This window comes from Gymnoscopelus microlampas (genome assembly GCF_963454915.1).
Source record: "Gymnoscopelus microlampas genome assembly, chromosome: 3".
NCBI lineage: Eukaryota > Metazoa > Chordata > Actinopteri > Myctophiformes > Myctophidae > Gymnoscopelus > Gymnoscopelus microlampas.
This window is the reverse complement of record NC_139940.1, coordinates 48,450,666-48,476,511: the sequence shown is the minus strand read 5'-3', so window position 1 is coordinate 48,476,511 and position 25,846 is coordinate 48,450,666. Positions and strand designations below refer to the sequence as shown.

Below are 25,846 nucleotides of genomic sequence, written 5' to 3'. Positions count from 1 at the left end.
AAAAAAAAAATAAACATTTCAAATACATGTGTGAGGTTTAGATATGAATTACTCATTCATATATAATAGTAGAATTTAGCTTGTTGCTTTTTGCCTTACAAATATCTACATTCAGCTGACGGTGAAAATTAACCAGAAGATAAAAGACCAAATTAAATAAGATCAACCATTTGTCAGAATAAGTCAGATCATAAAAGGTTCATAATCACCTTGGTGCTGATGTTACATTCGATCCTTGCTGAGGTCGATCGGTTGCTCGATCCTTGATGATGATGAGGATGATGATGAGGATGGGAGTGTTGCCATGTATCTTACATTGGGATGCTAGTCTTTCCTGAGAGCTAGGCTTCAAGCTGTAGTAGTAGGTTGAAAGGCTCGATAACAGTGCAGGTCTAAAGTGCTCCACCACCATTGTGTGAAAGTGCCAGAAAAGCAGAACAGACAGAGGGGACAACAAAGGCCGCCAGCATATTCCACACGCAGCACGTGACGCTGTGGGGACAATGATCACTGGCCCTCCAGCACCACAAAACACAGGCCCAACATTATGGTGATAAAAAGCCTGATTTATGCTTCGTCGTAGGACGGTGGTGTTGCTCGCCGGGGGGAAAAAAAAGTGATCTACAAGCTCACAACCGTTGTTGCAGCGCGTTGTGAGCTTGTAGATCAGCAATGTTTTGGCGTACAACACCACCGGTTCTACGACAAAGTATAAATGAGGCGGGTAGTGATATGACCCAAACAGTAGTAGGGTCACTAGTGTGTCCACACACACACACACACACACACACATGTGTCCATTCGCGCGCACTCACAGTGTATGCTCACACACACGGTCTCACACACACACACACACACACACACACACACACACACACACACACACACACACACACACACACACACACACACACACACACACACACACACACACACACACACACACACACACACACACACACACACACACACAATGGGAGCGCATGGACCCTGTTACTGTAGCTATCACATAAAAAGCACTGCCATGCAACACTACACAGCAACATCCTAAGTGTTCATTTGACTCTATATGGTAAATTGCATTGATTAATATAGTAACACTGTGTACATGACCTTTAGGGCTTTCAGAGGAAATAAGAATGCTTATTGACTTATTGATTGCAAATGTTTTTGATTTGTATGCATTCATTTGGAATGTCATTATAGGCGAACATTTTCTTTGAAAATCTTACAATAATCTTGAAAATAGGACATCTACAAGATCCATTGCAACATGTTGTGAACTTGTAGATTTATTATCTACAAGCTTCTTTTTTTTAAAGTGGTGAAATAATGTGATCGCCATGGAAACCGATAATAATGTTTGACTACCACTCCACCTAGTGGCGATGAGCAGTGCAACACTAGCCAGACCAGAATATGGAATTTTGAGAAAAAGATGATATCACCTGTACACAAAAAGCATGTACAGTGCAATGGATACAGAACAAATGAGAGATGAGCAGATAGGAAGCTGTTGGATCAGAATAAAACGAACACAGGTACACTGTAAGGAAATGCAAGTACCGTATGTGCATTGGCTGATGAGATGAAAGTTGCAGAATGGGTAGAAAGATGATTAGCTTAATGTGCAACATTGTTTTCTCACTCAACAGTAAACAAACCAACATACATTATAAGTGTATACGGGATATCTGCACATTTCTAAAGTGACAATTTAAGGACTTTTAAGACCTTCTTAATACTGCAAAAATATATATTACTATTACCGCATCAAAAGCAATCAACAAACTATACTATTAAAAATGTCAAACATTGGCCAAATTGTGAAATATTACCTGAGTATGAGGCAAAAATAATAATAAATAGCTGATCTACATTTAGCTGTGGAACTGAGTCAAACTAAATGTAATAATTCAACTCCTACAATGCCAAGTGTTTGTCAGGGTGGAAAAGGTTAAGAACCACTGATCCAGATAACAGAGTAGTCCTGTCTGAAGAACAGAAGCATATCTGCTTTGGTCTATTGGGGATTCTTCCCATTCCATTAGAACCCAGGTGGTAAATGATGGATAGCTGCAGACTTTCATGCTATGCCAAACTGTTTCATGTCAGGGACCCCTGGAACCCCCCCAAGGACCCCTGGGGGTCCAGAGACCCCACTTTGAGAACCAGTACTATTAGAGGTCTGACATATGAAGGGAATAATAATAATAAATATAGCTGCAAGCAGCAATGAGCGGTTTCGAGAAAACTGGCAGACTGGCAGACTGGCAGACTGGCAGACTGTGACAGAGTGGCAGACTGGCAGACTGTGACAGACTGGCAGACTGGCAGACTGTGACAGAGTGGCAGACTGGCAGACTGTGACAGAGTGGCGGACTGGCAAACTGGCAGACTGTGAGAGAGTGGCAGACTGGCAGACTGTGTGAGAGAGAGTGAGAGAGAGAGAGAGAGAGAGAGAGAGAGAGAGAGAGAGAGAGAGAGAGAGAGAGAGAGAGAGAGAGAGAGAGAGAGAGAGAGAGAAGAAAGAGAGAGAGAGAGAGGGAGAGAGAGAGAGAGAGAGAGGGAGAGAGAGAGAGAGGCAGTGAGAAAGAGAGGCAGTAAGAGAGAGAGCGAGAGAGAAGAAGTGAACATGCATTAATTAACAAAGTCATGATTTTTGTTCAGTAAATTATATTTGGACCGGTTAAATTGGGGTTTGAACCAGGGACCTATAGACTTGTGGGTAGACAGTGTAAAGGATAAGGATAATTCCAGGTCCGTTCATGAAAGTCCTTGCCGTCTTGTTTCCAATGAGGGCCTGTGAGCAATTAGGGGTTAAGAGTCTTGCTCAGGGACAAATTTCATTTCATCAACACATTTGCTGGCCTGGAATCGTACCTGGGGCAACCAGGGCCTCTGGCTCCCTAGGTGGGCTCACTAACCACTCAGCTATGGCCACAGTACAGACTGAGCCATTGGATAGACAGAATTGGATTTCATATGTGGTAAGTTATCATACAGCATGGGTTGCTTATTATATACATATACAAGCTCATAACGCGACACATTGTAGATCGGCTGTATGTGGTTACTGTAGGTGTTGTATTAATAATTACATCTGCAAAGTAACAAGTAACTAAAGCTGTCATCTGCTGTAATTGTAGTAGAGTAGAGTAGTAAAGTAAAAGTACCTAAAAATTGTACTATGCATGTGGCAGGTGTGATTGGTGATGAGTGAGAGCAGGTGAGAGGGGTGGATCCAATCCATGGGAATAGGGGGAATTCCAAATGATGATCACCTCAACGCATTGTTGGGGACAGGGATCGAACCAGCGACCTATGGATTCACAGGCTGCCTCTCTTCTCATTGAGCTAAAGATATGGCCTCCCTGATGGTGTCTGTTGATATCTATAGGTTTTTCCGTCCTATAGGTTCTTCCGGTGTGAGATTGTAGATCAGCTATTTTCACAAGAAAGTATGTCATACATAAAAAACAACTACTCTCAAAAGCATTTCATGTTATTGTTTAAAAATTGCACATGTCTGAATTAACAGGGTCATGTTTTGTACAATGCAATTTAAATGTAAACTGTGACGAGTGGGGTTTGAACCGTGGACCTTCGGCACATGAGACTAACACTGTATTGATCAAGCTATTCAATCCACAGCCTTGGTCAGTGAGAAGGGAGAATCCAACAAAACAAAACAAAACAAAAGAGGGAATGAAGTACATCATACATTGAAAACAACTACTCTCAATAAGCGTTTCATTTAACAATTGCATGTTTATTCATTGATACAGTCATGTTGTGTGCAATGCAATTGAGTTGAGGTCTGCATGAGGTGAGATTTGAACCGGCGACCCTCTGGTATCAAGGCAGATGATTAAGCCATTGGGCCAACAGACCCGAACTGATGAAAAGGGAGTTCACACACTTGACACACTTTCACGCAAATTGCTCAGAAATAGTGGATTTAAATGTTTTTCAAACTGCTCAAAATTGCAGACAATCTAAGGGCGGAGTTTACTGGTTAACAATTGCACATGTATTCATTGGTACAGTCATGTTGTGTGCAATGCAATTATAATGAATTCTACATGACGTGGGATTCGAACCAGGAACCCTGTGGTTTCAAGGCAGATGATTAAGCCATTGGGCCAACAGACCTGTACTAGTGAAAAGGGAGTTTACACACTTGACACACTTTCACGCAAATTGCTCAGAAATCCTTGGTTTAAATGTTTTTCAAACTGCTCAATATATTTCGGAATGGAAACTAGTGGAAAATAGTCGATCTACAAGCTCACAACGCGTTGCTATCTAAAAAGGTGTGAGGTTGTAGATCGGCTATTTTCACAAGAAAGTATGTCATACATAAAAAAAACAACTACTCTCAAAAGCATTTTGTGTTATTGTCTAAACATTGCACATGTCTGAATTAACAGGGTCATGTTTTGTACAATGCACTTTAAATGTGAACTGTAATAAGTGGGATTCGAACCAGGGACCTTTGGCACATGAGACTCACACTCTACTGGTGGAGCTATCCAATACACAGCCTTAGACAGTGAAAAGGGAGAATCCAACAAAACAAAACAAAAGCGCGAATGAAGTACGTCATACATTGAAAATAACTACTTTCAAGTATTAATTTCTCGTCATCTTTAACAATTGCACATGTATTCATTGATATAGTCATGTTGTGTGCAATGCAATTATAATTGAGTCTACCTGAGGTGGGATTCGAACCGGCTACCCTATGGTTTCAAGGCAGATGATTAAGCGATCAAGCTAATGAACCAACACACCTGAACCTGTGAAAAAGGGCCTCAAACATGTATTTGACACAGTTTCATGCAAATTGCTCAGAAATCCTGGATTTAAATGTTTTTCAAACTGCTCAAAATTGCAGACAATCTAAGGGCAGAGCTTACTGGTCAAAGTGATACATGTGTTCCTCATGAGTCAAGGCACATGTGTAAGCAGGTTTAACGGCTGTCGGCCAAACGAGGCATGACTTTTGCCTGTTTAAAGTTTGCATTTTCAAAAAATTGCTATAGCGCCCCCCTTTGACCAATTGGAGTAAGATTGGTTTCAGTGATACTTGGAAGGACCCTCTACAATATTGCAAAGTGTCAAACAAATGTGAGTCTGCATGTATGTGTTAGGGGCAGATGAAAAATTAAAATAAAGCTGCAATTTTCATTGGCTTATAAAAGCGTAACGTTTTCACTTATGGAAAATCCGCTTGGTTACGTCTGTCGGCATTGGTCCAAAGTTCATGTGTAGACAGTTTCGTACAGATTGCTCAAAAATCCCAGGAGGAGTTAGATTTTTACTGCTTTTTACTGCTTTTCATAGAATTCGAAATGGTGGGAGATCTAAAGGTCAGAGGTCAAAAGTCAAACAGTGAAAGTTGTTAGGCATGAAGGAGACGCATGTGTGTATCAAAGTTTCATGGCTGTAGGTGAAACAGGGCATGAGCTGTACCTGTTCAAAGTTGGCATTTTCAATTGAGTGCTACAGCGCCACCCTTTGGCCAATGGTTGTGAGTTTCGGGTTTTCGCCGTTTGGCATAGCCCTCTACCATATTGCCGAATTTCATAAAAAGTGACCAGGCGGTTAGGCCAGAACTGGCAAAAACGGCGGAAGAATAATAATAGTGAAAGTGTAGAGATGTAATAGCTTTCGAAGCCTGATGGCTCTCGAAACCTAAAAACAACTACTCTCAAAAGCATTTCGTGTTATTGTCTAAACATTGCACATGTCTGAATTAACAGGGTCATGTTTTGTACAATGCAATTTAAATGTGAACTGTAATAAGTGGGATTCGAACCAGGGACCTTTGGCACATGAGACTCACACTCTACTGGTGGAGCTATCCAATACACAGCCTTAGACAGTGAAAAGGGAGAATCCAACAAAACAAAACAAAAGCGCGAATGAAGTACGTCATACATTGAAAATAACTACTTTCAAGTATTCATTTCTCGTCATCTTTAACAATTGCACATGTATTCATTGATATAGTCATGTTGTGTGCAATGCAATTATAATTAAGTCTACCTGAGGTGGGATTCGAACCGGCTACCCTATGGTTTCAAGGCAGATGATTAAGCGATCAAGCTATTGAACCAACACACCTGAACCTGTGAAAAAGGGCCTCAAACATGTATTTGACACAGTTTCATGCAAATTGCTCAGAAATCCTGGATTTAAATGTTTTTCAAACTGCTCAAAATTGCAGACAATCTAAGGGCAGAGCTTACTGGTCAAAGTGATACATGTGTTCCTCATGAGTCAAGGCACATGTGTAAGCAGGTTTAACGGCTGTCGGCCAAACGAGGCATGACTTTTGCCTGTTTAAAGTTTGCATTTTCAAAAAATTGCTATAGCGCCCCCCTTTGACCAATTGGAGTAAGATTGGTTTCAGTGATACTTGGAAGGACCCTCTACAATATTGCAAAGTGTCAAACAAATGTGAGTCTGCATGTATGTGTTAGGGGCAGATGAATAATTTAAAAAAAGCTGCAATTTTCATTAGCTTATAAAAGCTTAACGTTTTCACTTATGGAAAATCCGCTTGGTTACGTCTGTCGGCATTGGTCCAAAGTTCATGTGTATACAGTTTCGTACAGATTGCTCATAAATCCCAGGAGGAGTAGGCTTTTTACTGCTTTTTACTGCTTTTCATAGAATTCGAAATGGTGGGAGATCTAAAGGTCAGAGGTCAAAAGTCAAACAGTGAAAGTTGTTAGGCATGAGGAGACGCATGTGTGTATCGAAGTTTCATGGCTGTAGGTCGAACAGGGCATGAGCTGTACCTGTTCAAAGTTGGCATATTTCAATTGAGTGCTACAGCGCCACCCTTTGGCCAATGGTTGTGAGTTTCGGGTTTTCGCCGTTTGGCATAGCCCTCTACCATATTGCCGAATTTCATAAAAAGTGACCACGCGGTTAGGCCAGAACTGGCAAAACCGGCGGAAGAATAATGAACTCTTACAGATGTAATAGGGTTCGAAGCCTGATAGGCTCTCGAAACCTAATAATACCATTTGATATTATAATTTGTATATCACCTTTAAAAACCGTGTTACAATGTGCTTTACCCATGAAATAAAATACACATGTAGAAACAACAGGAGATATGGCACAGCAGATTCATTAAAATGAGGAGGAATAAGCATTAAGGGCTAATCTATAAAAGTACAAGGATTAAGTAAGTAAGTACTTAATCCTTACTTACTTAATAAAGTGCAAGGATTAAGCAAGGATGTAAAACAGACTCCGCAAGCCTGATCTCCAGGGAGTGTAGGAGTTCTGGTTGCAAAAGCCTGGTCTCCTTTTGTCTTTCACCTACACCTTGGAATATACTGCCCAAGGATCTCAGACAACGCCGCATTTCCACATAGGGGGAGTGTAAATCATATTATATTTCTACACTGTACCACTGTTGATTTCATCGACTAAAACTATGACGAAAAATGTTCGTCAATAAATAAAAACTACACGTTAGGGAGGGACTAGTGGAGAAGAGATCCAGTAGAACCAAGACAAAGTCATTTTATGTTTGGTGACGCTCAGGTGTTGCGTGCGCTCTGAAAATAGCCGATCTACAAGCTCACAACGCGTCGCGCTATTTTCAGCATGCTACCAAGTGTAAAAACAGCCCTTTCGACGCCATCAAGGCCCGCCAAAATACGTTTTAGTCGACTAAATCAACTGTAGATTTAGTCGACTAAAATCTTATGGCATTTAGTCGACTAAAACTAGACAACAACTAAAACATTTCAGATGACTAAAATATGACTAAAACTAAATCAAAATTCACTGTCAAAATCAACACTGACCTCTACAGAGGAGGCTAGAAGTGGAGTTGTTGAGTATTGTTTACATGGGTATTAGTTGGGTCAGTGGGTCAGTATTGTCCCGCCTTGCCTCAAGTCCCCGCTGTCAAACACAGACTGGCTAATGATAAATTAGCAACTGTTGCCCTCTGACTTTCTCACCTTTCATTAAGCATGGATGTATAAAGAACATGTCTTACAACACTGTAGAGCTGCATGGAGTCGATTCAGTTGTTTTGCGATTTTACACTGCTTTATTGGGGTTTTGTAGAGACATTTGTCAAAGGTTGTACATGGTGTACATGGTATGTAAATGAACAGAGCAAAAACATAGAGCAAAATGTCTCCTGTTGGATCAAGCAGTATGTCAGCCAGGTTGACAGTTGTTCCATAACGGTATCTAGCAGAAAGCAAAACCGTTACTAATTCATTAGTCTCGCGTAGCCAGACTAATTATTACACAATCTCTGAATGCTATATAGAGTCTGGGACTACACCTCCCGAAAGCCGAGGATGGAAGCGGTCATCTTGTTCATCATTTCCGTTCACGAAAACGTATTTAAAAAATATCTTTACATTTTAGTTTAGAATTTCCATTTCTGATAAGCAGCAAGCTATATATTTACTTTGATTATTGTGATTTATATTAGGACAAATTTGCACGACTGTAAAGACAAAACGGAAGCGGGGAGGAGGAGGCATCAACATCCGCTTTATCCCTGGGTCATTTTCAGAGCTTCTGTTGCTCCAGACTGCATGACGGAAGCAGTTGAACATTGTGGGAGACAACAGTCTGGCTCATGAGACTAATCAACTTAGCCTGGTAAACCCTCCCTCCGGAAATCTCATTTCCATTTGATTTCATGAGATTTCCGTAGGGGGGTTTACCAGGCTATAATCAACTAGGAATACAGATAAACTTCATAGGACAAACATCTGCCTGTGTGACAGGTGTGATGTTGCACATATACCCCTGTCTTGAAGCTACGCTTCTTTTTTTTGTGTTGTTCTCTTATCTTTTTTTACAGTAAGCAAAAACACAAAATCACTTTTGTAATCAACGGTTCATGATTGTTGTTTATAACAATAATCAAACATAATAGAAAATAAAATATTTAAGAATAAAATACTAACAAGAAAATAGTAAACATGTCATATCCGACAATTACAAATTGGAATTTCAAACAGGTACGGTAAGCGGCAATGTGAAGGCATCCATACCAAAACAAGGAAGTGGACATACAGTAGATCATAATATCATGTACCTTCTGATAGTTCTACTTGAATATTGACATGAAATAATAATCTCACTACTGTTTCAGTAGCACAAGCGTGAAGAGCGAGAGAAAAAAAAAGGCACTTGTCGCGGGTGAATAGGATAAAGATACCAAGGATTAATCAGTGATGTCACTGTTACGCGATACGGTACATTCGATGGCAAATGCTAGAGGCTGCTTATCAGATACCAAGGATGCGTCAGTGATGTCACTGTCATGTGACAATTGCAGACAACGTTGCGTTGAAAAATCCCCCAGAAAAAAACGTTCGAATCAATCAGAGCTAGTGTGAATCCACCCTGCTCACTGACTGACTGACCATATGCAGGGACACAGTTTAACTTAGTCCTACATGTTACTCAGTTTAACCAAGTATTCATGTGTGTCTGGACTCTGGTGGAAATAGATAGACATGCGCCACACAATAGAGGGACCACACAATAGAGGGACAGTGTTATGACGTGTGGATTTCAGTATGAATACGTTTCTTCTTTGCCCCCGACTCATGTTGCCTTCCCATTCCTTCTGTATTATTGTTACAGAGGTCAGGGATCAACACCAGACGTTGCCTAATAAACACACAATTTGATGCAGAAACAAAACATAATTGCTTTGATACAAGTAACATTAACGAGTGTCAACGAGCGTCAGCTGAACAGTGACACACACACCTCAGCTGTGCTGAACTGAAAGTGACCAGAGTAAGTTTAAAACAAGCCCTTGAATATGACTGAAGACATGATAATGTTTACTGTGGTTATGGTAAGTTTACAATTCCTATCACAAACACCATAGAGTAACTCCAGTAACTTTAAGCTGCAAAAAATATATAAAAATAAACATAAAATAAAAGTCGATTGTTAATTGATTTTGAATCATTGATAAGAATTGCGATTCTTACACAAATTGATTTTTTCCCAACATTCCTACAAGTAGAAGTAGTGTGGTAGTGTTCTGTGGACGATGGATAGCTTTCTGTAGGGAAGAGATCTACAATCCAACAATGTGGCGCATGATCATGACTTCTGGAAAACCAAACAGCTCATATACGTGTAGATCTGTTCTCCTTTCAACATGGGCTGCCATAGCTCGGTGTGCTATCTTAATATGATATGTCCATGTGAGAACTTGAAATTGAAGTTCTGCACGCAAAATCTAATATTATATACACTGTATATTGTCTATATATTTATGCCACTCGTTCAGTATACGCCTGTACCGAAGGCCCCGTCCTCTTCTTTTTTCAAGTTTTTTCATGTGGTGCCTAGTGCTAATATGCCCTTATACAGCTCTTTGGGTTGTAGTTCTGTTCAAAAGCTGTCTTTTGCACACTACGTTTAGTGCATTAAAAAAATGGTGTTCACCGAAAAATAAATCTCAAGTAATGATTCAGCATAATTGTGAACTCAAAGTGTGCATGTATTGTATACACACATCAAACAGTAAAGGATACGGATGAACAGAAAGTCAAGTTACTTGACAAAAGTGGAACTTTATCCAAGTATATTATTTAATTGACACCTTCCCGGTCTGGAAAGAGACGGTCATTGTGGTGATACATGACTGGAGGCACTGTCTTCATGTGGATCTGAATGAGAGAGAGAGAGGGGGGGGGGTGAATAAACAGAGGATATTAACATATTCCCCAGTGGCAATTCTCGTAGTAATAGTATTATGTCAATAGAGGTCTTTGGACACTGCGGGCCCTATCTTACCACACCTAATCTTTTTAGACATTTTTTTTACTACTATTTTTTTACTAAAAAAACATTTTAGATAACTTCAGAAGTTTAGGCATAAGGAGTAAGGCGGCACGCAAGTCTAGTTTAGGATTTTGTGTATTTAGTTCATCTCGATGTCTCTCTGTCTGCATGATACATTGCTAGAAGGAAAACATGCTTTGTATCACAGGAATGTCATAGGATGCTCGTGTGACATGGCTGACTGTCCACTCCACACATACTGTAGAATGCTGTATATCTTTATTAAAATCACATGTTGGTGATGATGACCCTCTATAAATACAAAGCTTTTTGTAAAACTTACTGAAAATGGAATTCTAAGTTAACTATTCATACATAATCCTCCAGGGCCTCTGCATGGTAGAAGGGCCGCTCTACTGCTCTAAATAGGCTCTATTCACAGCAGCCATATTATGAAGACATTCACAGGTGTTACCAATGATACTACAGTCGTAGCCAGCTGAGAACCTCACGATTTTCAAATCAGTACTCATAGGTACTGATTTGTCCCTTGGGTACCTCTGTCGGCCACTCCCCCAGATTCTCAGACACGCCCCCTAAATGTATTATATCTTATTTCAGTGTGTAGTGTGGCCATTCTGCCACAGGGTGGCGCATTCACAGTGAGCAACATAGCTATAGACTGTTTCTGCTGCTTTTGCAAAGTAGAAATACTCTGTTATAAGTAAAAAGTCAGGAAATAAAACTATACTTGAGTTAAAGTACAAAAGTATTGGTATTAAAATGTACTTAAAGTAGAAAATCTTTTGAAAATAGCATCCATTAAAGGATGGTTTCTTTCAAAATTGAACACTGGTTTGTTTCAAAATTGGCCTGAAAAAAACATCTAACAGGAGACGAAATAAAACTATACTTGAGTTAAAGTACAAAAGTATTGGTATTAAAATGTACTTAAAGTAGAAAATCTTTTGAAAATAGCAGATCTACAAGCTCTACAAGTAAATGCGTAAATGTACTTAGTTACTTTCCTACACAACAAAAAATAGCATTTTTTGGAAAAGTCCCATTTCACAAGTTCAAAATGTACAAAAAATCCTTTGAAAATAGTCTATCTACAAACTCACTGTATGCTTGACGATCGGCTAGTTTCGATCAGCTGAAATATATATAGGACTGGAGTGGTTAGTGTGTTTTGTAATTGTAATCTAAATCTACAAAGTTATAGTACAACCTCAAAATTGTACTTAAGCACAGTATATATATATATATATATATATATATGTATGTATATATATGTATGTATATATATATATATATGTGTACATATAAATATATATACTACAGCTATGTTGGGTAGGTTTAATTATCAGATATTTCACGTTCCCAAACCAAGGTTTCAATGGCCTGACGGTCCAGGCCGTGGACTATCGAACTATAGGTCGGCGTTCGATCCCAGCATATGACAGAGATTATAGTCTTACTTTTTTTTTAGCTTTTGCTTGCATCATGACACGAAGTGGCGTGTTGTGAGCTCGTATATCCCGAAAATGCTATGTTTTTAATGTGGTTTTATTTTTTTTTCACAACTTTTCAAATGTATTTGAAGTTAATGAGCGATCGTCATGTCTGTCTGTCTGTCTGTCTGTCTGTCTGTCTGTCTGTGAAAAATCCCCCCTCTCTCTCTCTGCCGGTAATAACTAGTGCGTCCCAGGGACCCCGCGGCGTCAGCGACGCAGAACGCAGGCCTATGAGCATCTCTGGCTGTGTGCTGTTTTTTCTTTCCAATCTGACTCGCTCTCGCTCTCTCGCTCTCTCGCTCTCTCGCCCCCCCCCTCTCTCTCTCTCTCTCTCTCTCTCTCTCTCTCTCCTAATAGCGAATAATAAAGTGGTTACTGTGATCTAGGAACCCAACACCCAACCTCAACACACTTTATACATTAATGTCAGACAATCCTTGTCTATACAGTGTGCATTTTTCAACCATACGGCAGAGATAAACATGGAACCTCATCTCTCTCTTCGTGTGTGTGTGTGTGTGTGTGTGTGTGTGTGTGTGTGTGTGTGCACACGCGTCTGTCTGTCTGTCTGTCTGTCTGTCTGTCTGTCTGTCTGTCTGTCTGTCTGTCTGACTTTTTTCAACTCGGTGGATTTTATGGTGAGTTAAAATGTCAAACATCTGTGATCATTTCAGAATACCTTTACTTTTTGGATACGATGTGCAGAAAGGGGTAAGAAACATGTAAAGTGGAAAATGTGCGGACATTTTTCAACCATACGGCACAGCTCCACGTAGGACCTCATCTCGGAGCTACATAGCGGAGGGAGAGGTACTAAATGGGGCTAAGAGAGATGGTGCTACTATAATTAACATAACCTGTTTGGCTACGACACCCCCCTCACAGCCAAACAGAAGATGTTCCACTGCCAGCTACCAGTGAATTTAACCATTTCAATTTCAAGAGGACCCCCAGTTTACATGCATTAGGCCCATGGTTCTCAAAGTGGGGTCCGGGGACCCCCAGGGGTCCTTGAGTGGGTTCCAGGGGGTACCCAGATAAATGTTGGATAGTTAGTAACCAAATGGACCCTTATGTTGCTGTAACTTGAGAGTGTACAAATGGAAGTGTACAAATGGAACCAAATGGATAGTTAGTAACCAAATGGACCCTTATGTTGCTGTAACTTGAGAGTGTACAAATGGAAGTGTACAAATGGAACCAAATGGACCCTTACGGTCCATTTGGTTCCATTTGTACACTCTCAGAGTTATGGTGGTCCGTGGTTTAATGCAGGGGTTCCCAAAGTGGGGTCCGGGGACCCCCAGGGCCCTATATATATCAGCTATTTTCCAAAAATCTTGATATTCTTTGAAAATGTTTGAATATTTTTTACATTTTTATCACCACATCTGGAACTCTTTTCTGATGGGGGTCCGCGACCAAATCCGCATTCATTTAGGGGTACTTGACCTGAAAAAGTTTGAGAACCACTGCATTAGGCGACACCCATTTAATGGCATTTCTATCCCTGGGACCCCGATTTATATTGTAAAATCAATGTTAATTTAACTCTGAGAGTGTACAAATGGAACCAAATGGACCCTTTAGGGTCCATTTGGTTCCATTTGTACACTTTGGTTCCATTTGTACACTCTCAGAGTTACAGACCCACAAGGGTCCATTTGGTTCCTAACTATCCTCCATTTAGCTGGGGACCCCTGGAACCCCCTCAGGTACCCCTGGGGGTCCCCAGACCCCACTTTGAGAACCAATGTTCTATTGTTCCATTAAATTGGATTCAGTTCTAAAAGGCTAGAAACTGTACACGTCTTTTCTTTTGCGGGGGGCGTGGGGAAAGTAATATAAAGTAATATATTACCCTTGATTCCAAGTAATAATAATAATTACTTTTCAAAGGAGTAATAAGTAATAAGTAACATATTACTCTCCTAAGTAATATAGCCCAACACTGATTACAGAACACACTAACCATTATTATTATTATTATTATTAAAAGAAAAGAAAAATATTGTGATACAAAATGCCTAAATAAAGCAATAGATATGAGTAATGAAATTGAAATGAAAAAGGTTGAGAATCACTGGGTTAAACTGTAGAATATAGTTAAAGGGATATTTGAATTCCCCACCAAGTAGACTAGTAGGTAAACCAACCAAACCAATAGTTGCTCGGCCCTGCCACCTACTGTCCAGCTACTGTATTGCACAGTGGGGAAAAAATAATGCTAAACTCCACCCTCCAGGGCAAAACCACACCCACAGAGGGGTGTGGTTTCATATCAGTACCCCCCGGGTACTGATTTCTTAGGTACCTAAGGTGAGGTTCTCAGCTGGTTACGACTGTAATGAAGGCTCTGTTACATTCTGGTCAAACACAGTCAGGGTGCTGATATTGTGCATGTTGGCTCACTGGAAACACTCTGCTACACCAGTGGGTCTAAAGTTGGGGTCCAGGGGACCTTCATGGGCTTCCAAATGGCCCCTTACAGGTGTGTAACTCGGGTCCATTTGGTTCCATTTGTACACTCTCAGAGTTATGGGGGTCGTGGAAACCACTGTGCTACACTAAATGGAACAGAGCCTTCATTAGTATCATTGGTAACACATGTGAAGGAAGTGATAATATGCTGCTGTGCATAGAGCCTATTATTAAAAGGTGCTGTACGTCAGTGGTTCTCAACCTTTTCTGGATCAGGGCCCACTTGAAGATCTTCTAAGTGTTCTGCCTATCCATCTAACCACTTGATGGGTGGACCAAGTGCCTTTTCAGAGCATGTTTTGATTTGAATGATCAATCAATCAATTGTGTTCTGGCTTGGATCAATGGAGCTAATGATAAACAAATTGAGTTAAAAGTCTCTACTAAATGATCACGGAAAATATCAGTGAATGAGTCAGAACTAGGTGATTAAATAAAAAAATTTAACAGTTCATTGCTGTAAAGGACTTAATGGATACAGTTTGATGCTAAACATAATACAGAAACCAACAGTAAGGCCTGTGAATCTATGTTGTTGTTATTTATTTCATCGTTAAATAGTAAAGCACACAATAATAGCAATAATAAGAAGACATGTATAATAATAAGGGTAATAATAATAATAATAATAATAGTAATAGTAATAATAATAATAATAGTATAACATTTTTTCTATCTCTTACCGACACTGGGCGCCCCCTGCAGGTCACTGGTGGTGGTGGTGGTGGTACGGGTCTTCTTCTTAACAGGGTCAGAGGAAGACTGTCGCTGCTTCTTGACATTGGCTGGCAAACACGCAAATGAAAAGCAATTTAAATGTATAATATATTATTATTATTAATGTTATTAACATGATGGAAATGCACATAATTTGGAGATTTGGGGAGAATTATAATTTGTGAATAGAATAGCTTAAAAAAAACAGTACAATGATAACACGTATTGTGTTGATTTAAATTGGTTGATGTTGACATCATCGCATTGTGTAATAACTCCCCTTTGGTATTCAAAACGTGTAACTGTCATGTTGCCATACTATCGTTGATGAAACCTTGTATCTCCAAACTATTCATATTTGTATGTATTTATTTTATTTAAAGGTAGGGTCAGTGATATTTTTTGGTTAAAACAAAAGGTTTTTAGTTAACCGGATAAAGCACTATATTCTGTTAAAGCACTATAATCATTGCTATAGTGTTTGTTCAGTTACAGTGGTCTCCCCGTCTCACCAGCTCTTTGATAAACAGAAAATACATTTTCAGGTACAGTAGGTGACAATATTTCAGCCAATCAGGAGATAGTACCCATTTATCAGCTTCATTTTTATAGTGTTCCAGTTCCAATGTTGTCTGCTTATTTCTTTGTGTCATCACTTCACTTGTTTAATCTGTATCCTGTCTGAGTTCTCCTGATTGGATAAAATTTGTATCCTGACATGAGAATGCATTTTCTGTTTAATAAAGAGGTGGAGAGACATGTCAGACTCCTGTTACTGAACAAACAGTCTATAGCAATGCATACTATCAGAATATAGAGCCATGTAACACTTATTTTAACCAAATAAAATCTCTTACCCTACCTTTAATGAAAGCATGAAAATGTTGTAAAAAAAAAAAAAGTAGCACAAATAGGGGACCAAAAGCTCACACAACGCCTCTCACATCACAACGCGTAGATATGACATTGTGACCTTCAGCTATTTTTGCTACTTTTGAAAAGTACAAAGAAATGTTTTGCCTACTGTATATGATTATGATATTACCATAATTGGATGCCAGGTTTGTGGGTTTTAAAAATATGTAACCAATGAAAAGTAGTTAACAAGAGCTTGTGACTAAATAATAGCTACATTGGATCCATTGGAACACAGGTAATTATTTTTCCAATTTCCTGAAAAGTAATGGTTTTGGACAAACAAGGTTTCTGCCCGATTGTGATGATATGTTTGTTCTGCATTAACATATCATGTGTCAGCACAGACTGAAAAACAACAAACATTTAAAATCATTTGACACAAACCACAAATAGAGATGTTTTTGTTGTTGTTAACACATTGGGTGCCAAAACCGGGAATCTCCGGTTTTACATTTTTAGCGCTTAGGTGCCAAAACCGGGAATAATAATGAAATATTTTTATTTATATATTTTTTCGACAGGAGGGGGGGGGGGGCTAGCGCAACTTTGGAACCACCCACGGTGCCTCTTAGAAGTCATTTTCGATGCACGATCACTCCGCCATGGCGATACAAGCGTTACAAATGGTGAGATCTCTGGCACTCAACATACACTTTTTTAATAAAACTCTGGCACCGAATGTGTTCATATTACCTGCATGTGTTCTCATGTGCCTCTTCAGATTGGTTGATAGACTGAATCTTTGATCACAAACTGCACAAGTAAAGGGCCTTTCCCCTGTATGAGTCCTCATGTGTTGTGACAGATTACCGGTTCCACGAAAGCCTTTGCCACAAACTGTGCAATTAAAGGGTTTTTCCCCTGTGTGAGTCCTCATGTGAAGTGTCAGTTCAAACATTCGGCCAACTCCTTTGCCACAAACGGTACAAGTAAAGGGTTTTTCCCCGGTGTGAGTCCTCACGTGTCGTTTCAGATCACCAATGTGACCAAAGCCTTTGCCACACACCTCACAAGTAAAGGGCTTTTCCCCTGTATGAATGGTCATGTGTCGCTTCAGATCAACCTTGTGGCCAAAGCCTTTGACGCAAACCATACAAGTAAAGGGCTTTTCCCCTGTGTGACTCTTAAAGTGTCGTGTCAGAGTGCCCGTGTGACCAAATACTTTGCCACAAACGCTACAACTACAGCTTTTCCTCCCCGTTTGTTTTGATGATTTCAGGTCCTGGGACAGCTTGTTACGCAAAGACAAACTTTGTATTTCCACACGTTGGGTCAGTGTGTTTAAATCTGACTGATCTTCCCTGGTCTCCTCCCAATCATCGCTGTCTTCAGTGTTGTCAGATTCAGAGCAGTGTGAACCAGTTGGTTGTGGTGCGCCACAGTCCTCTACAGCAGCTTGTGTTTTCATGTGTGCAGTCGAGGTGTTGGCTAGAGGCTCTGTCTCTCTGTTTTTAGCATCTTCATCTTCACTTTTCACTGCTAGTAATGTCGTCAACATTGACCCATAAGCATCTAGAGGCTGCGTTCCTCTGTTTTCATCATCATCTTCACGTTTTACTGCTAGCAATGTCATTGCTGACCCATCAGCCCCCTCTGGTCTTTGAAGCAGCTCCTGCTGTTCTTCTTTAATCTGGGGAGGCTCTGGTTCCTCCTGTAGCAGAATACGACTGCTCTCCTGCTGTTCGACAGAAACCTCCTCTTGACACACAGGGAGGTACAGGAAGTCTAGGCAAAACACATACACATTTCACAATTATTTAAATGATTAACAAGTTACCAATCCTCCATTTCCTGCAAACTGGAATGGATATCGTATCTAACTACATGGACCCGTAGCATCCCAGTTCTTGGCAGGTCGACCATTTGACGTCGACATTTGGTGTAGAAGGAAAAAAGAGGGGACCAATTATAGACCCCTGGGGGACTCCAGTCAACAACCTATATATGGTGCATCAACAGTGGTTGAAGCAAGACTGTATAACGTATGTGACAAACACATTGAAAAACTATTTCTTTAGTGAATAAAATGTTATTTTGTCCAATCTGTATGGTACAGTATGTTAAAGGTTTCATGACATAACATTTCACAATCATTTTACACCTGAATAACTTTAACTATTATTTTATTATCACGCTATGAGCTTGTAGATCTGCTACTTTTTCTCAACAATGTTTGAAACATGTTGAATATATATATATATATATATATATATATATATATATATATATATATATATATATATATATATATATATATATATTTTTTTTTAACACACATCTTCTATGCTGGGGGTTCCTGGCACAACAGATTTTGAGATGCAGCGGCCACATACATATCATTTTGGGGGTCCTTGACATGAAAATGTTTGAGAACTACTGATCTATGGGCTGCTAGCGGGGCTAGCTTACTGTAAGGTCGTCACTAAGGCTGTCACCATTATGACATTGTACTTGACGATTAATTGTCACTCAAATAAGTGCGATTAACAACTTAATTGCGTTTCTGACGTTGAACATTATTGGAACATTATGAATAAAAAAGTACATTTCTGTTTGGCTTTTAGGCTTCGTAAACAAAAGTTGCACTTGGCAGATATGACAAATAAAATACATAATAATTTAATGAGTGTAGTTTAAATAGTGGAAATAGCAGATCTACAAGCTCAAAACACGTCGCATCGTGACACATTTTGAGCTTGTAGATATGCTATGCTTATAGATATGCTTATGTAGTATGCTTCCAATTTTTTTTTAAATGTTAGAATATTTGAACATTTTTAAGATGTAAATGATTAGATGATTATGACAATTAAGCAAAAGATAATTACGATTATCTAAAATAATATGATTAGGCGATGTTATAATTGTGACCAACCTAGTCATCACACACCGGGAACAGTTATTTTGCGCGATTAATTCACATCAATTCAAACTGTTTAATAATGTCATTAGTACAGCCACTCTCTAAGTTTTCAACGTCCGGAGTACTAAGGGATAGGAGTCATTGGGATTTTATTGATTTCAATTCTGCTTAGATTCCCTGTCTGGCAATCTGGGAAAAGAAATCAGAGAAAAAAATATTTTTATAAATCCTATAACATTAGACCGGACCGGCTGGATTTTTTTTAGATCACGTGATTCCCGGGTGTACTCTAAGGAAGTCCTAAGATCACTCACATGTTGTGGAAGAGCGCCCTCTATCGTAATCACTGAAAACACCAAATGAGTCATGACGTGTATAACAGACATCAATGGCAGTGAAGTGTTTTTTAAATGACGTTCATAGATGTCAATGGCACTCAATGGCACTCAATGAGTTAACAATCAACACCCCCAAACAACTCCTGTCTCCTCCAAATGTGTCCATACTGTAGTGGCCAAACTGCATGCAGTGCTGCAGTTGTGATTATTGGGTCATTACATAACAAAAGATGGCTGGGCAAATTCACGTCCTCAACAACACCATCATGATCAATAGATAGGCCACACAAAATAAACAAGAAAAAAAAGTTACACAAGAAGAAGATTTTCCCCCAATCCCCTGTGTCCATTATTTCTTATTATTTAATGATACTACCAATAACAACGTGTTCTTGCTGTTGGCCTGTTAGATGGTCTGTTATTGTGTTATAGTGTCTGGGTAGCTCGGTCGGGAGAGTGAGCTCTCGCCTTTGGACCACAAGGTCATGGGTTCGATCCCGGGCACCGCCAACTCAGCATTTTAGTAGCATAGCTTAGGTGCGGCAAGTCATGCAGGAAGTTCTGGGAGCTGATGGTAGAAGTTTCGCTCCACCTCAGCAATCCATCTCCCGGGGCTCTAGTGCATTGAAGCGGGGATAGATTCCCACATTCCCAGCTGATACCGACAATACGCCTCTCCAACCTACTTACTTACAAAGTCTGTTATTGTTATATGTCTATTTTTGCTCTTGGAGTTGGATTATTCGGGGGATTTGCCTGTTAGTGTTATTTGTAGGCCACTCTGCTCTGATGTTTGGTTACATGTCGCCTTTCCGACGTTAACGAACCATATACCTAACCCTAACCCTAACCGCACGCGGAAGCCACTAGTCGGAGTGGTGAGATGTCGGAATGGAAGGCGGTTACCCTGATGTTTCTTTCAGTCAGGCTGTCTGGAAATGCAATTCATGATGAATCAAGATGATGAATGGACACGTTGAATTGGGTCGATACTCGGAGTCGCCAGTATACAGTATGTTCTTTTGCTGTCTTTTGTGCACCTGCATCGTATAAGGCCTAAAGTGGGGAAGCCATGCGCTTTCCAAGTCCATTTCAAAAGAGTTTTTTTGCATTACATTGCAATAGTTCTTTCTCAGTAAACACATGTGGACCTCAGGAAGAGTAGCTGCTGCTTAGCTAATGGGGATCCAAATAAACAACAATGAACATCAGCCACCTGCAGTGCTGTGTGAGTTGTAATTAAAATAATTACCATAGGCTGTGTAGCATTGGTGGATTGTTTAGTTGTCATGATACCGGCATGTGAGGACCTTATTCTTTTAAGATTAGTACCAATAAGGTGATCTTGTTTTTACCTGATTGAGTGTCGCACCTCGTCTTGTTGTGTAGTAATGTCATTGTTGACACATCAGCCTCCTCTTCCTGTTCCTCCTTAATCTGTGGAGGCTCTGGTTCCTCCTGGACCAGACTGGGGCTAATCTCCTCATGTTCAGGTGAAACATCTTTACACACAGACAGAAGGAGGAGAGAAGAGGTAGCATCAGCAGAACAACTCAAAGTGCTTTTTCTCATCGGATTATATTTGTTATCCAACTGATTGATTTGTTTTGTCACGATCTTCAGTGTTTTTATTCTATTTTTCTAGTGTCTCTTTTTTCAGTAAAAATGGCTGAAATGGCCAACAGATTCAGAGCGTTTTCCCTCAGTTCACCGAAGATGTGTCTGGCTTAACTAGGTTTTAACAGGCCAGGATCGATTTCTGTGACCGCGAGACACTGAACAGATCCAGGTGTTTCTGACTCTTTTACCGTAAATGAAAAACATACGGTTTTTCCTTAAAGATTCTGAGCTAACACCCACCCTAGCTCCTTGTTGTTACACGTTAGGTTCCATCACTAACAAGTTAGCTTGCTAACTCCAGCTTAGCCTAGTAGCACTCGTTAGCACGGAAGCTAGCGAGTGACTCGCGAGCAATAGCTGCTAGACTAGACAACGCTGCAGCTCGGTAAGCCCACAAGCTAATCTTGACTACACGTGTTGCGGCCTACTAGCCACCAAGGCTAGCCCGATGAGAAACTCGTGGTTGGCGTCGGAACCTTCGTCAGAGTTTACCCAAGCGGCACGTCAGCCCAGAGCCGACATCACCCCCCACCCAGGTTAAAGCCTAGTTAAGCCAAACAAATCTTCGGTGAACTGAGGGAAAACGCTCTGCTTCCAGACGAGAAGAGGAACGAAAGGACTGAATGAAGATCCGCCCCTTGACTATATAGGCGGAGGGCGGGACCTCCGGTCAGGGGAGCAAATCAGAATTCAGCCTAAAGGTACCTTGTCTGGAAGTACATCAAGAAAATGCTTCTGTGTTTGCGCTAGAGGGCGCTCTCCCATAGCGAGACCTCTCGCTTCGTATTTCATAGAACCTGGGTTACGCTAGTAACCTATAGTTTCTCATACTGTACATAGAATCTATTCTGGCAGCCTGCCCAAATAGATTACGCTGTCTACAGTTTGGCTTGTTGTCTTGGTAGAGTTGCCAATTTACAATTTGGGCCTTTAGCAGATCTAGAGTAACTTAAAAGTGCAGTAAATGGTGTGAACCAGTCAACAAACAACATGGCAAATGTTCATGTAAGTAAACTTGCAATGAAAACGATTTACTGCTACAAAGAAACTAGGATACCAGATAAACATCAACATAGTGTCTAAACAACTTGCAATCATTTAAATTACATTTTTAGCATGTGGTCAAAACAAATCTAAATAATAGCAAATTACTGTTCTGCCACAGCAGTGATGTGGTTATGAATATTCCATTAGTATGACAAGCACACATCCATGTTTTTATATTGGAAATGCTGCACAGGCTAGTAGTATGGTAAAAAGTTGAGCCATTTTCTCATAAAATATCAAAACAAAAATGTTACATTTCCAACGGTTTAGCAGATACAGCCAGAGAATGTCAGAACTTGAAGCAGCAAAAAGGGCGAGGTCATTTGTCTTTGTTTTTGTTTTCTTGGTCCAGATCATAGACCGTAATATGGATTTTATATGGATATATAAAAAATATGGACAACCTTACACCATCGGTTTCTACAGACCGTAAATGAAGCCTATTTTCTATATCCGGTTCGAAATGCAACCGGAAATTAATGCTATTGGCTGCAAACATAGCGAGGGCGTGTCTTCACTCGGTAGAACCAGTTGAAAGCCTAGAAACATACCCTACTTTTTTTACTTAACTCATATCATGATGATTTAAAAACGGCATCTACCCGAAGTGAGCTTCAATTCCAGTGTAGTGGGTTTGCCCCTTGGTCCAGATGCGTATATCCATTTTGCAAACGGGTTACGCAAAGACCCGCCCCTGCCTGATTGGCCAGAGCTCGTTGCCTTGTCAACAACTTAGCAACGTCCCCTTCCGTGACACACGTGGAACTGCCTCTCACATGAGCGGACGGTGCGGACGGCTTTAAATAACTCCTAAACCCCTGGGACAAAAGAAGTCTCCGTGGCGTGCACCCTTAATCATTAGACTTCCAATACAAGCGCCACAGGATCGAATCCCGCTCCCCTCGTTGTTTATTTTATCTAAAATGGATCGCAAATTATTGAATTAGGATTAAGGTTAGGTTTAGGCATAGCTTTACCAAGCGAGGCAGACCATTCTGCCCACTTGGTGAGAACAGACTACAGACCCTAATATTAAGCTAGGAAGTAGTTTGGCAAAAAAACAACATCGGAGGCACGCCGTCTCTAGTGGACTTGAGCAACGAGAGGCACCGCCGAGCGAGCCGCTGCAAAGTCCACTAGAGTCGACTCAGCGGCGTTCGAGTTATGTAAAATAACAGGGACAGAATCGTAAATTATCCCCCCCTGGCAGTGCCAGCGCAGAGCACTATTTTCCACCATGGAGAAAAGCCAGGCAGTGCTGCCCTCCTGGAATGTGATGTGACACAGTAACTAGGAGCGAAGTAGTTCTGCGTGCTTCACACAAGGGGGCGTTTGGTAGGCCAATCAGAGGCGGGTGCGGGGGCGGGTCTTCTTTGCGTAACCCGTTTGCAAAATAGATATACGCGGTCCAGATCAGAGATTCTGGCATACATCAATTTAGGATTTAGGACTGTAACCTCTATCAATTTATTTTCTTAGTCATTATTCTATCCATTCTTTTTTCAATTAACTGAATAACAGTAGTGTGTAGTTTGATGTTGTGCATGTAACAGACATACCTGCAGTAGTTTGATGTTGTTGTGCATGTAACAGACATACCTGCAGTAGTGTGTAGTTGATGTTGTGCATGTAACAGACATACCTGCAGTAGTGTGTGTAGTTGCTGTTGTGCATGTAACAGATATACCTGCAGTAGTGTAGTTGCTGTTGTGCATGTAACAGACATACCTGCAGTAGTGTGTAGCTTGCTGTAGTGCAGTGTCTCTATCTCTCTCTGGAAGAGGTTGCACATGAACTCTGCAGCCGCACTGAGGCGCTCCAACACCAACACTCTGACATGAAGCTTCACATAACACACATCACTCCGTCTCTGTTGTTTCTCTAAAACACACAGGATCTCCTCTCCCACAGAGGTCAGGTGGTCCTTTATTGACAGCCGTACAGACTCCATGTGACACATGATGATGATGTTGACAGCTCTAGATAGATGACAGAAAGAATCCCCCCGAATCCAGGAGATTGTAAAACTTTACAATCCAGGAGAACAGCTGGATAAAGGCTTAAACAGGAGGAGACTCCGGTCGAATCCAGGAGTGCCGTTGACACGTCTGTTTATGAGACATGGTTCACCACCGTCTGTGTTCCTCCCATAGAGTTATAATGTATCACTGTGTTCCTCTATGCTGTGTTCCCATAGAGGTATAATGTGTGTTCCCCATCCATCCATCCATCCATCACAATGGAAGAGAAATAAATAAACTACACGTTGCTTCCGGGTCAACGTGCGTCGCACATGGATCCAGCCATGGGATCCAGGCAGCGCTGTTGCGCCCCCCCCTGGTGGAGGAGGTGAGTAACTGTCAGAGAGAGAGTGACAGAGAGACAGAGAGACAGACAGAGAGACAGAGAGACAGACAGACAGAGAGACAGAGAGACAGAAAGAGAGACAGAGAGGCACAGAGACAGACAGAGAGACAGAGAGAGAGAGAGAGAGAGAGAGAGAGAGAGAGAGAGAGACACACACAGACATAGACAGAGAGAGACAGGGCTGCCCAACACTCCTGGATCCTGCAGGAGTCTCCTGGATTTGGGAGAATCCAGGAGAACCTCCCCAAATGCACCAGAACACTGGAAATCTAATGACATCTACTATGTTAACCCCCCCGCTACTATGGACCCCCAGACCCCCGCTTGGGGTGTGTGGTCAGTCAGTGCATGCAATCATACAGAGATATTAACTTTTAATGAATGGTTATTATTAAAGACAACAATAGGTCAACAATACGAATGACGCTATTTTTTTTTATTCATTTATTTTTAATGAGTGGCCACACCAAATCACCGGAACTACTTGATATTCATCAGAACTGGACCAGAACTCTGACCACGGGACTAGGGCAATTAATTAATACCTTTGCAACCACTACATTACACAAGGACAAATACACAAAATAAAACAATGACTTGATGCCAGCAGTTACACAATGGGTGGTGTGTGGGTTGCGTGAGGGTGCTGTTATTTTCTTTATAGTCAGTGTGCCATAACACCAAATTGAATTAATAGATTTAGATTTTCCATAATACATAAACAACAAACAAAACCAAAAAAGGCTTCTTCTTTAGAATTTTTTTTTTTTCACATCAGGACATTGTTGATCATTAGATTCAGTCAGAGTTCAGAGTTTGAATGAATGTACAATTATGTGCAGGATGTGAAAACAGATGTAAGAGGACTTCATTTAATTGACTACATTTAAAAAAAAAGTTGCACGTATGCACGACAGTGAATTTGAACCCACGACCTCCACGGTAGTGGGCAGGCACTTTTACCACTGCGCCACCTGAGCACTACCCGCAGAGTCGATGGGAGGAGAGAAAGAACAACCCAATTATTGGGTTAATAACTCTCTATCTACACCACTGTGTCATAATTGGCTCAGAACAAAAGAAAGCAGCATCAACAAAAACAACACAACTTTGCGTAAAAGCAAACAGGCTATAATAATAATAATAATCTAAGCAAAGACTAA

At 40.6% G+C, this 25,846-nt stretch overlaps 1 protein-coding gene across 2 annotated transcripts; it reads right to left on the bottom strand.

Moving 5' to 3' along the window:
- Positions 1–264: 264 nt before the first annotated feature.
- Positions 265–24,503, bottom strand: LOC311042162 (uncharacterized protein). Of its 2 annotated transcripts, XR_014600468.1 has the most exons (6): positions 24,045–24,503; positions 21,005–21,151; positions 17,142–18,173; positions 15,497–15,598; positions 10,566–10,700; positions 265–353 (listed from the first exon to the last, which is right to left on the bottom strand). XR_014600468.1 is itself a non-coding variant. In XM_084052722.1 (5 exons), the coding sequence occupies exons 1-5, from the start codon at positions 24,274–24,276 to the stop codon at positions 10,657–10,659; spliced, it is 1,557 nt and encodes a 518-aa protein (XP_083908848.1). In that variant the 5' UTR covers positions 24,277–24,503; the 3' UTR covers positions 8,737–10,656. The 2 variants fall into 2 exon arrangements, 1 of the variants encoding a protein (XP_083908848.1); XM_084052722.1 differs by lacking the exon at positions 265–353 and having other exon boundaries at positions 8,737–10,700.
- Between the last annotated feature and the right edge of the window lie 1,343 nt (positions 24,504–25,846).

Excerpts from the sequence above, each read along its gene's own strand:
- LOC311042162 (XM_084052722.1), bottom strand. The coding sequence starts at position 24,276 with ATGTGTCACATGGAGTCTGTACGGCTGTCAATAAAGGACCACCTGACC. Across the intron at positions 21,152-24,044 it reads CAAGCTACACACTACTGCAG|ATGTTTCACCTGAACATGAG; the intron begins GTATGTCTGTTA and ends CTGTGTGTAAAG. Across the intron at positions 10,701-15,496 it reads GCAGGGGGCGCCCAGTGTCG|ATCCACATGAAGACAGTGCC; the intron begins GTAAGAGATAGA and ends TCTCTCATTCAG.